Source organism: Rosa chinensis, chromosome 6, assembly GCF_002994745.2.
Source record: "Rosa chinensis cultivar Old Blush chromosome 6, RchiOBHm-V2, whole genome shotgun sequence".
Taxonomy (NCBI): Eukaryota; Viridiplantae; Streptophyta; class Magnoliopsida; order Rosales; family Rosaceae; genus Rosa; species Rosa chinensis.
This window is the reverse complement of record NC_037093.1, coordinates 65,120,524-65,132,636: the sequence shown is the minus strand read 5'-3', so window position 1 is coordinate 65,132,636 and position 12,113 is coordinate 65,120,524. Positions and strand designations below refer to the sequence as shown.

The following is a 12,113-nucleotide window of genomic DNA, read 5'->3' as shown; positions in this document are numbered from 1 at the left end:
ATAAGAATCAAGGAAGTCAGGAAGATATCGAGCTGTATTAGTTATGTAATCCAGGTTTTTACTTATTGTAATTTCCATGACTGCTTGAAGAAGAAATTTCCGAGATTTAACATTATGTATTGTGAAACTAAATTCTACAACAAAATAGTATTAAACACTACATCAAAATATGCCTTGTATCAAACGAATTCTAATGTATTGGGATTAATGAAATGTGAGTTCTATCAAATATATTCTGTATGGAAGAAAAAGCAACTCCACTCTCACTTCTGAGACGATCAAATCAAGTAAAGAGAAGCATAGTCTATTTTAAGATCATTGGCTATATCGGTGTAATATCATCAGATTAGTCCTATTTTAACGAACTAATGGTTTCCACTTTCCATGCATGGGGGATATGTTTCCATGTTCATTATAAAGGGTCTGTCTCCCTTTTCCACTGTTACCTCTCTTCTGACAGTGACTTGGTGACAGTAGCTTTTGAGTTTTTTTTTTTGTTTTTTTTTTTATGAGCTAAAGCTTTTCTCAATTGCCCTAACATGGTAACCAGTGAGGGTCCAAATGAAGAAACACCATTAGTTGATTACCAATGACACATGGTAGAACTTTCATACATACAAGTGATACAACTAGTTGGTACCAGATACAGATCAATATTTGGATTCAACGAATCAAAGACCATCAAATTGGAAAGATCTTGTTGTTAAGTTTTCTTCTGGACCAGTGCTTATAGAAATCAGAAAGGGCTAGCTTCTAAAGACAGTGGGTGCTACTGTTCAATTTGAGCCATGCACATAGCAGTGGGTGTTAAACAGTTGAGATTGGACAAGTAGATGTGTGATTTGAAACAACAATCTCAAAAGGTTTGCGGATAACACACTTCTTCTAAACCCAATTAACTTATCTGGGATCGAAATTAACTAAACCCTGCAATCTTTAGGAAACACAGAACGCTAAATCAAAAACCACACAATGATCATTTTACTTAACCCTTGCTTCATGTATAGTTGCGTATGGAAGAAGTGACCTTCATTCTCCCGAAAAAAAAAAAAAAAATGGAAGTGACCTTTGTGCAGGTGCAAAGGAATTGTGGGAAGAGATAGAGACCCACATCCAACACGCAAGTGTACTGTGATCATGGAGACATTTGGCGCTAAGGCCAAGACTCTTTCTCAAATAAATGGGAGACATTGGACATTATCACCCTACCGCCCATGTAATATGTATCCTCAACCTGCACTTCACGTTGTTTCAAGCTTATTCTATCTTATCAAATACGCTGCTACGTGGCGACAGTCCTTTTGCCCATTTTTATTTCATTCAAACTTCAAAGAGCTAAACGAATAAGGAATCTTTAACTGGAACTTAGAACACACGCCAAATCTTAGTGCTCTGAGCTTATTTTCTTTTCCAGTAAAGAAACAACAATGTACTACATTGGTGCCATGGGGAATTCCACTGGAAGGTGAAACAAATTTGAAGGACAATCTCAACAATTATAGCAGCAAATCAGATAATTCAATTCCTGCAGCTACATCCTCCGTTTACAGAACTGTAAAAATTAACTCCAGTAGGTGATGAAAAGGACACGCTGATAACAGAGGTGATGTGACACTCGGTCTAGGCTTCTATCTTCCAACTTCAATCTTTTATCATTATCGCGGCACACTGAGACCTAGTTCTGAATATAATCAAGAAAATGAAAATATATAAGATTTGTTACTGTAAACGAGTAAGCTGATTCTTAGTAATCAATCAACTAACTAAGATAGATTATTAGCATTACAATATGAAGATAAAGCTATTGGAAGCATTGCTAACAACTTTAGGAAGTTGGACTGAAAAAGTAAGTGCCAATCCATTGGAAGTCGGACATGGTAAATAAACCTTACATCATCATACAGGAAGCAGAATTCATTGCTTCCCAAAGTACCCCATTTATCTATAAAGAATATACTCGTCAATTTTAAGATTCAAGTTAGAGACCTAAAGGATTACTCGTGAAACAAGCTCAATCCTTTCACATCCTTCTTTGGTCTTCAAAATAGGATGGCATGGCCACACCCAAACACCCCCCCCCACACGAACAAAAAAAAAAAAAAAACACCACATTAACTATTGTTTCAGTTCCGCACAGGAAAACATCAACCTTGATCTGATATCTTATAGCTAAGAGTTATTCATACACCTAATCTAGAGTCCAAGGAGATATTGATACAATGATATTGCCGGTTGAAACAGCCCCTGTAATATTGCAGGGTCTTCCAACATGGAACCATCGTTTTACATTATTGTATAAAAATCACTAATGCATTTAATATTGATCACAATATAGCATTAATTATAACAGAAAAGGGCCTCCCTCCCTCCAAAATAAGATATTAGACTCAAACTAAATTGTCCGAGTCAATGAAACTTATTAGTTTCAGCTTAAATAGGAAAGCATTTAAGTACTTAAGCAGTAAAGACTTCCATGATTGGAGGATGTACTGAAGTCCATTCATAATTTCACAAGATCTCCAAAGTCCAAACAATAAGAAACTGAACCTCAATAATAAAAAATTGAAAAATGGTATAGTATACAGGATATTCCCTACTCTCGTCACTTGAGAGACTTCATACTGATTTTGTTAAGAGTACAACGTATAAAGGTGTGAAATTCAGGTACAGCCACCACGTTTTGCTCTCCACATATCTACTTTTAGCAAAAAAAGCAGGACAAACCATGAAACTAATCAATTTCAAACATTTTACTAGTAGCACGTGACACCTACCGTCCCCAGTATATGAGGTGTTGATTGCGCTAAAAATTGAACTCTAACCGAAAGCTAAAGTATTATCATAGAGAAGACAGACTAATAAACCAATTCGCAGCTGTGACATGTAATGCGAGACAGCAACCAAAAATGATCATTATCAAGTATCAACACTTTCTTTAGCGGTACGCAGATGTCATACTCTCAATTTTGATCAATCACAACAGCATTTAAGTGTACACTGTACAAAAGCAGATCGACTTAAGCTTAACTAATGAAACGGGTCAATCTGATATACTAGACTAGCAATTTTCAGCCTATCAGTTTCACAATTATAACATTTGAGCAAATTTCAGCACGAAAGAAACAAGAATGCAAATTCAGGATTCAAATACTAGCTCATTATAGAGTTAAAAAAGTTGCTTACAGATAATAAATACAAAAGATTGAAGATATCAAACTCCTGGGTTTGCACCGAGCGTACCCTGAGACAACGACCTCGAGCTCCTCGAGTCAATGCCGAGGCATGACGTCAGCCGAGCTGAAGAGACCGCCGTGTGAAATGGAAGCAGAGATTGAAGACAACCCAACTGAGGAGCCGGCCTGAAAATTCAGAAAAGTCGAAAAGGTCAAAACTTTGCTGGTTTGATACAAACCCATTGTGGAAAACGACCTGAATTACAATCCCCAATTCACATTTTTGCAAAAGATAGAGGATTTCATAATAGGGTTTTGAAGGGGGTTGCTTACCTTGAGAGTGATGGGATCGACGGGAGAGAAGAGATGGGTCTGGACTTGAGAGGTGGTTTGTTGACGGTGGATTTGAGAAAAGAAAAGGCGGGTCTCGAAAAAGATCTGCAGCGAGAAGCCATTGTAGAGAACGAGAGAGAAAGGGCCAAGTTTTAGGGTTTTGGGGGCTGCAATTTGGGATGCTGGGCACTAGAGGGGTTTTGCATCTTGGTGAAATTACCAGAAACTACCCAGAGGAATATTACTAAACAACGTGTAGGCTGGTCAAGACCTGTATGGAAAATATTTTCCAATTGGTTCACAATTTTTTTTCTTTGATCCATTTTGACATTGTGACTTCTGGACTTGATTGCTTCAGAAGGATTTAAATTCTGTGTTTTTTTTTTTTGGGAAAAATAAACGCAAAAAATGGCTGACATAGAATGGGTTGTGGATCATAGTGAGTATATGACTGCAAAAATCTGTATCTTTGCTTGTTAAGTTCATGCTCAATCACCGGTACTAAAAATCTAAAATAGGTGAGTTTCAATTTGCAAAATTACAAATCATGCTCCTTTTAACGCATTAACACACAATTTACAATATGTTCAACATACATCTGAATCAGAAGAATGGAAAATTCAAGATATATATCCACCTTTCCTACCTTATCACCCCTACTGGCAGTGAGGTTAGGTCTACAGGACACCTAACGGAATTACAAAGGCTTCTTCCTATTAACACTAGGAAAAAGGCATTTGGCCACAGCTTTGCAGAATGGTGAAATCAAACTTCAACTTGACTGCATTTTACAGGTCTCAATCAGAGAAGAAAGAACAAAATGTAAGAACACTGGTGTGGCAGGAAATAGCCCTTTCTTTCTACAGAACTTCAGAGGAGACCCTGTTTCCCTGTCACTGAATCTACCAATTCTTTTGGTCCTGCACAGAAACTCAAGTAATAAGAAAGGGCTATGCTAGATTTCATTATGGTTATCTATATATTTCATTATGGTAGATTTCAGAGCAGGAAATGTAGAAAGCCCAATAACCATAAGATAGGCAGTAAGTTCATTGTTCACTAGACATCTTTTAATACTTTTAATGTTGGGTTAAATCTACTACTTTCATTAATGGAGCAAAAGGATGGCACATGTGTCTACAAAGCCATTCAACAAAAACTATTTTACAGCAAAGTGTGAGACACAAACCCGGTCCAACGGCAAGAACTGTCTTTGACCCACTCACAACCTGAGCAAAACAAACTAACTGTCAAGACCTGCAAGTTCTCAACTACAGATGTACAATCTTAATTCCAGAACCAAGAAAGAGCTATAATCTTATTCTCTTGTTTCAAGACAAAAGATCTATAATTACTGAGGTGTTTCTGCATGTAATATTGCACTCATTAGCAGCTAAGGTGTTGTAGTTCAATCCTCTCAAGGTTTTGCTTTGGCTAAGAAGCCAATAGTCCTCACAATAGCCAAGTGTTTATATGGATTCAACCAACTTCAGACTAATACTGTACATTCCAAGATTACATCTTACCTGTGTTCGCCCTGCATCAGCGACAACAAAAGTTGGAAGGCCAATGCCCTCAGCTGCTTCTTTCAGCTTATTCCTGATAAAAAAAAGAGTAATGAAATAAAAAGCAAACTCTAAGACCAACAAATCAGCCAAAAAAAGACATGTCCAGTGAGCACATATACAACAAAATCACCTGCTTACATTTCTTGTTGATTCTTGCATGTAACCACAATTTTGGGTTGCCCATTTTCCTCCCATTGTCTCAAAAGGGACCTACGGCTGCAATCAAAACTTAATGTTATACCTTTGATAAGATAATATAGCATTCTAAATGGCACTTCTTTATTCATATAGATGCACAAGTAGCTAGCAGTTATACAAATGTCTTTGCACAGCTTTGTTTTTTCATTTGTTTTATTATTTCAAATTAATTGTTGCACCCTTTCAACAGATGTTAACCTCTGTTTAACAAAGGATATAACTGTCCAAAATGGATACAAAACATTTAACATTATGTAGGGCGGGTTGGGGGCGGGGGGAGGGAGAGGTGGGCATTCAGTAAGAGTAAAAGGCTTCAAATAAAGGAAGACACCCATAATCACCTTTGCATCAGTTCTGCATACATGCCGGTGGCAGCATCTGCAAGTGTGCAAAAGAAATATTTTACCCAAATGATTCAATAAATAAAAAAAATCAAGAATAAAATGTTGAGGCTGGGAAAAGGGGTAGTCACCACAGAAATTAATATTAGAATTAACTAATTTTCGTAGAATTTAAGGGACTTACGAGCACACTGAGATGCGATTTTTCCAGTTGTAATCTTTAAGTCTCGTCTAACTACAAGAACCTGTCATGAGCAGTTCACCACTTGAATTTAGAAATATTTTAACCAAGATAAGTAACCTAACTAATAAGCTCAATTCCCTGACTAATGATATCAAATCTGGGTGTTATTCTTGTTAACCTCATTTAAGGTTATTGCTTTACTTAAAAAAAGAAAAGAAAAAAGGAAGGCCATTACTATTTCAACCATCAAACAAAGAAATTAACAGCCTATCTGATACCAGCATGACTAATACTTGACAATTTCTAAAAAGGCAACAAAGAAAATATGAGCAGCTGCATAGTTACCCAACAAAAACAATAGCAGCATTAACTTCCTTATTTCATACTTGTTCACTTTTGTGTAAAAAATCGGTCAGTAGAGCAAATTGTTCACTATATATCCACTTAGTTATCACCGAGTCTCATTGTCTATATCGCTTGACCTTATTCTTATAACTCACAAGAACAGAACAAAAGCACAAGATTTAAAATTCTAAAGAGCATGCTTAGTTGCCTCATGAAAGTTCATATAGTTTTGGACAAAGTAGAATTTAGTACAATGAAACACACATGATCATCAAGTTATCTCAATGATCAAAAACCGAATAGTCAGAATCAACTTTATCCTTCACTTAACCAGTACAATGATTAAGTCGACATGTTAACAAACACCAAAGCATGCCACAAACCAACAGCAACACCATCTCAAGCTATATCACTTGAAACTCAAGGTATGAATAACATCAGAATTCAATAAGAACTTAACAAGGAACTAAGAAACAAACCATTTTAAGCTCTTCATCACCATTAGTCGAGACCAAACTTCGCTGTTGGGGCTTACCCTCTGAGAAATTTTTCCTCTTCAACTTCAAGGAACCCTTACCAGGTTGTGATAAATCCAACAACAACCCAAGAATGAAGCCAATGACAACTCCTGGAAGGAAATTCTCTGGCTTAAAACTCAAGTTTAACCATTCTCGTTCTTGCTTCTGCTGCTGCTGTCAATCATAAACATTACACTAAAATTGATGAAATCCAACTAATTTCGCTATCTAAATCCTAACAAATAGAACAAATTTCCAACCAAATAAAATAAGCTCATAAATCAACTATATGGTCCCTCCACGCTTCACTTTATATGAGAAAGATGCAATCTTTTTCTTTTGGGTAGATGAGAATTCCAACATGGTTTCTTTTTGCCGTAATTCTCGGAAACCAAACTCAGTCTGGGCGAACAAAGTTGAAACCAAAGTAAGAGAAAGAGACGAAAATGAAAAGAAAGATAGTACCTTTCTTGGATTCTGGGAAGAAATTCTTAATGAACCAAACATGGGTATTGTTCAGTGGTTTACAGATAGTAACTTGCTCAGAGAAGAAGACTGGTTTTTCTTTTTCTGGTGGGTTTCTAACTTGCAAGCAGGAGATGAGGGTGAGTGCTAAAACCAGCAGAAGCTAAATGCCTAAATTCAACCCAAAAAAAAAAAACGAACGTTTCCTTTTTGGGCCTGTGACTCACTTAGACCCATAATAGCTTTTGGGTGTAGGCCCATAAGAAGCAATATAAGACCCTGTAATAAAAAGGCACAAGGTAAAAAGTGAAAAACCCTCACAAACAACCACCGCATCCAAAACCAGAAGTGGCCGAGCATAGTCTGAGATGGCGGATCAGCATCGGTTTGTACTTTTTCTTTAACGCTGCCGTTACTTTTTCTGTATTTTGTTACCTTCTCAATAGTAAAGTTTGGATCTTTAGAAACTTTTGACCAAAGAAAAGTTTTGGACTTCAATTTGTTGATGGTGGTTTTATTCTACTTTCCTTCTCACCATATAAATTAGTACCATTGCTCTGCACTTTATTCCTGGTTTGAGTTTTCGTTACTCTTTGTAATTTTTATCTTTGTGCTTTCAGGGAAGTTTGATCTGTCATTTCTTGCCTGTAACGTGTTTCGATGGTTTGCCTTTGAGAACAGAACACTCCAACTTTACCAAATTCCTATACGCTCCCGCCATTCCTCACGTATTCTTCAAATTCACACAAAGAATCCAACCACATTTCCCACCTACAAATCCCACTTCGCAAACACCTTGCCTAATTTTGTTCCAACCCTCATCTGCCACCGCTTCCTAGTTCCCCCAACTCAACAATGCCGCGGCCCAGCCGCTACAAGCCCTTCAATGACCGCTTGGAGCGAGCCCTCAACCAGCACATTCGCCTCCTGCTCCGCTCAGGTGCCACCTTCTTCATCTTGGGCGACACCGGAAATGTGTACACTGCGACCATCACCAGTTACCCTAAATGCAGCTGCCCTGACCCTGTAACCCCATGCAAGCATTTGCTGTTTGTGTATCTCCAAGTGTTGGGTCTTTCAGCCAATGACAAGTCTCTCAGGGACGGCACGTTCTCGCAGTGGGAGGTGCAGTGCATGCTGGGGCGGGACACGCTGCCTGAATCGCTGGCCGGGGAAAGCGTGCGGCAGTGGTTTCATCAGCTGTATGATTTTCAGGGCAGGCAGAGGCAGCAGGGGTCTTCTTCGTCGTCGAGGCCAAGAGTGGTGATTGAAGAGGGTACTTGCTGCCCTGTTTGTTTGGATGAGATGGGGAAGCAAGACAAAGTGGTGGCTTGTGGGACGTGTAGAAACCCGATACATGAGGAATGCTTCTTGAAGTGGAAGAGGAGCGCGAGGAAGAAGCCAGCTCATTGTGTGATGTGCAGGGCGAGATGGGGGTCGATCCAGCAGGAGCAGGAGAAGTACTTGAACTTGGCGGCTTACGCTAGTACGAGCGAGGAGGATGAGGACGAAGACGAATATGAATGATGATCTGCACTGTGATGGTTAAAAGTGGGGTGATTGTAAATAAATTGGTAGTAGATGATGTAAATTTGCTATGGAATGATAGAAGTGCGTGGCTCTTAGTGTGGGAATTTTGTCTGAATTTCATGTGGAATGAATGAATGCTTCCATTTCCAGGTTTAATTGCAAGATGAATGCTTGTTTTCGGCACCAATCCAAATCCAAATCCAAATCAGATGCTACTCCGGTTACACCTATACAACAAGTCAACTAAAAATGACATAAATCGACTTGATACTGCAAACTGGATTATCAATTTACATAGAATTTTTTTTATCAAAATGTGATGGTATTTGTGATAATAATTTTTGCAAAACATCAAACCGTCAACTTTTTGTGTACTGTTCATCAAAGCCCAAAAGAGCACAAGAGGAACAGCACACAGTCAAATGTTCAAGCCAGCCCAAGGCAAACAAGAACACCAAGATGCTTCCGAACAGTTATCAAGGTGAAGAAGTCCTTAGAGTTCGTTGGTATCGTTTTGTTTTACTTGTCAAGTGGAAGCACTACCACTAGATTTCTTTCTTTCTTTGGGTTCTTGTCAATTATATCTGCTTTTTTTTACCCTTTCAATCGTTTTGTTTGGCTTCAAAGTGGAATAGATTGCAGTTTTACTTTTCTTTTGTTCGATGTTGACTGATTTCTTACAATTACATTTCTGTAATTTTAGGAGAAGTGATCTTGTGGATTGCAAGTCAAGGTTTTGCATTTTTCCAACTTCATAATTCCCTACTCAAGTAGTCCTCCAATTCCCACGAAAGAATCCAACATTTCAAAATTCAAACACATTTGCTTGTTCACAACTGCCTAAGTCTTTCAATTCCAATGCCGCGGTGGCGCAACCCGGACAAACCTTTCGAAGACCGGATGGAGAGAGCCATCCACCAGCACATCCGCCTTCTGCACCGCTCTGGTTCCAGGTTCTTCGTTTTAGGACACACCAAAAATGTGTACACTGTCACATTGTCCACCGAGTCAACATGCTCGTGCCCTGACGTACGTTGTCTCCCCCTGCAAGCACCTGCTGTTTGTGTATCGCCAAGTATTGGGTGTTTGTATCGACACCCGTTGTGTTAGGAGGAGTGCACTCCATCCGAGCGAGGTGAGCTGGCTGTTGGGGCTGCCCATGTCGCGCGCATCACTGGCTGAGGATAGTGTCCGAAAGTGGTTTCATCAGCTCCATCCTCTTGGAAAGAAACAGCAGCAGCAGGAGAGGTCTTTCTCATCGAGGCCAAGCCTAAGTCTGCGAATTGAAGATGGTAGCTGCTGCCCTGTTTGCTTGGATGAGATAAGAAAGAGAGATAAATTCAAGTACATGTGCTGCTTACGACTAGGGACGATTCATTGAATTTAGCTGCTTGAATTTAGCTGCTTACGACTAGGGACGATTCTCCAAAACCGTAAATAAATGTGTAAATGATGTGTATAAATACATATATATTATATATATATATATACACACACACACTTATCAATGAAGTGATAGAAGTGCGCAGACTAGGACAAGGTGATCTAATGTGACGAAGCTTCTTTTTTTTTGGTACAACAATACAACATCACATCGAGGATGAAGGATCGGGATGATCAGTACGTAACTGTAAATAGACCTGTGTGTGATGTAAATTAGCACCGACTTGACGGAAATGAATGCATCTGCCTCGTAATTCTCATTGCATGAGGAGCAGATTAACGATACGTACGTGGGTTTTCCGCGTTGAGTCACAATGTGAATGATTTGTATTTGACGAAGAACAGAATTAGATAAGATAAACTTCTCGACGACATGGTCCCTTGGCTTCTGATCAAGTCCAGTTCAACGTACATGTGCCAATGACGACTTTACAACCAGATTAGTGTCCAGCTGAAAATGACACATTCTTTAGCATTATCAGGTACATATCTATATCATACTTAATCAACCAAATTAAAGACGTAATTAACAAGAACCATGCGGTGCGATTAGTCATAGATTCATGATGGTTTGCCAAAATTTGACCAAAATATCACAAGTTTTGAAATAGTCCAGTGAAGAAATTTACTGAATTATAGTTGCTCAAAAGGATTTGTCGATCATTCTCAAAATAAGGAATTATGTTTAAGAATTATTGTTGATTTCGTGCATATAGATATCTTTTATGTGTTTGTGTTAATTGTTCTAGTTTTAAGAAAGTAGCGTTCCATGATCTTAATTCATAAGTAGTAAGATTTTTGGACTAAAGTTAAATCAACAATTAGAATTGCATGTAAGATATGCGTTCCACACTTATATGCTTTTCTAAAATCGATCAAACTTCCATTCAATCTTAATGCATTGAGCATGTTTTACTATATGTGATATTGATAGGATAGCGTTCTATATTGATCTATCAATTAATGGAAGAGTTAAATAAGCAATTAATAACCACTAAACACGTCTGAACATATTTACCAACCCTAGAATTCGAATCACAAGGATAAGGATGGGGTGGTTCTACCACCAATATCTTTTATTAACATTCTCGGAAGAAAATTCAAGTTTTCATCCCAATATCCTTAAGAGAAATTGAATGCATCCAGAATCAGGAATAACACACGTGCGTAAATTTTTTTAGCGTTGTTTTTAAACTTATAATAACACACTTACGTATCAGCTGGATAGACACACAGCGTTAGCCTGTGGAAGTCAATATCTGCAGCAAATCAGGAATGAGGTGGTTGAAGATGCGAATCTGCTTTCATTTCAGAGGATGAGATGTGCAATATATCACTATTACGTTGTTCACAAGTTTGTGGTAATTCTCTCTCCCCATTCTTGATTTAGTTGCAATATTAATCAAATTATCTGGAATTTAATGTTTCTGTTTTTGCAGGCTTCTAGTCGCACTCATACTCGTTTGGCTCGTGGTCTGACTCGTAAAATGTTATCGCCCATGGATTCAGTACAAGTAGAGTTGATTAACATTTGTGATCGATTTCTCAACAGTAGGAATCCCGATACTTGGAAAATGTATGCCTCTGAGTTTCTGGATGCATTGAAGATCGTGGCTGAAATAAAAAAAGGCAAGTGAACGCAACTACGGATGTTGGGAATGTGAACGTGAATGTTGGGAAAATAAGAAATAAAGATGAACGCATTGAATTTCCCTTATTTTATCATAGGAAAATAAAAAGGGCAAGTGAACGCAACTACGGATGTTGGGATGAAAACTTAAGTTTTCTTCCGAGGATGTCAATGGAAGAAATTGGTGGTGAAACCACCCCATCCTTATCCTACAACCCTAAATAGGTGTGAACATGCATATTATCACATTCACAATCAGACCTACACCCTATTATCACATTAACAATCAGACCTAATTTCGAAATTGGACTTCAAATGCGCAATTTCAAGAAATCAAGAATATATTTTTGAAATTGGGCATTATTCAGCACACTGGAACAACTCT

General features: G+C 38.3%; 3 protein-coding genes across 6 annotated transcripts; 1 reads left to right on the top strand and 2 right to left on the bottom strand.

The window, feature by feature from the left end:
• Window positions 1–1,283: 1,283 nt before the first annotated feature.
• LOC112172493 (protein NONRESPONDING TO OXYLIPINS 2, mitochondrial) lies at window positions 1,284–3,886 on the bottom strand. Of its 2 annotated transcripts, none has more exons than XM_024309858.2 (3): window positions 3,507–3,886; window positions 3,241–3,359; window positions 1,284–1,681 (listed from the first exon to the last, which is right to left on the bottom strand). In XM_024309858.2, exons 1-3 carry the CDS (start codon window positions 3,626–3,628, stop codon window positions 1,656–1,658), a joined length of 267 nt encoding a protein of 88 aa, XP_024165626.1. In that variant the 5' UTR covers window positions 3,629–3,886; the 3' UTR covers window positions 1,284–1,655. The 2 variants fall into 2 exon arrangements, with proteins under 2 accessions (XP_024165626.1, XP_024165625.1); XM_024309857.2 differs by having other exon boundaries at window positions 3,184–3,359; window positions 3,507–3,843.
• Window positions 3,887–4,008: 122 nt separating this feature from the next.
• On the bottom strand, window positions 4,009–7,289 carry LOC112172492 (peptidyl-tRNA hydrolase 2, mitochondrial). Of its 3 annotated transcripts, XM_024309855.2 has the most exons (9): window positions 7,126–7,289; window positions 6,622–6,834; window positions 5,798–5,858; window positions 5,614–5,650; window positions 5,213–5,290; window positions 5,033–5,105; window positions 4,696–4,735; window positions 4,330–4,426; window positions 4,009–4,265 (listed from the first exon to the last, which is right to left on the bottom strand). In XM_024309855.2, exons 1-8 carry the CDS (start codon window positions 7,165–7,167, stop codon window positions 4,377–4,379), a joined length of 594 nt encoding a protein of 197 aa, XP_024165623.1. In that variant the 5' UTR covers window positions 7,168–7,289; the 3' UTR covers window positions 4,009–4,265; window positions 4,330–4,376. The 3 variants fall into 3 exon arrangements, with proteins under 3 accessions (XP_024165623.1, XP_024165624.1, XP_024165621.1); XM_024309856.2 differs by having other exon boundaries at window positions 4,009–4,426; window positions 6,622–6,831; XM_024309853.2 differs by having other exon boundaries at window positions 4,009–4,426; window positions 7,126–7,288.
• Window positions 7,290–7,441: 152 nt separating this feature from the next.
• Window positions 7,442–8,837, top strand: LOC112172491. The gene is made up of 2 exons (XM_024309852.2): window positions 7,442–7,510; window positions 7,746–8,837. Exon 2 carries the CDS (start codon window positions 7,981–7,983, stop codon window positions 8,650–8,652), a length of 672 nt encoding a protein of 223 aa, XP_024165620.1. The 5' UTR covers window positions 7,442–7,510; window positions 7,746–7,980; the 3' UTR covers window positions 8,653–8,837.
• Window positions 8,838–12,113: the final 3,276 nt, after the last annotated feature.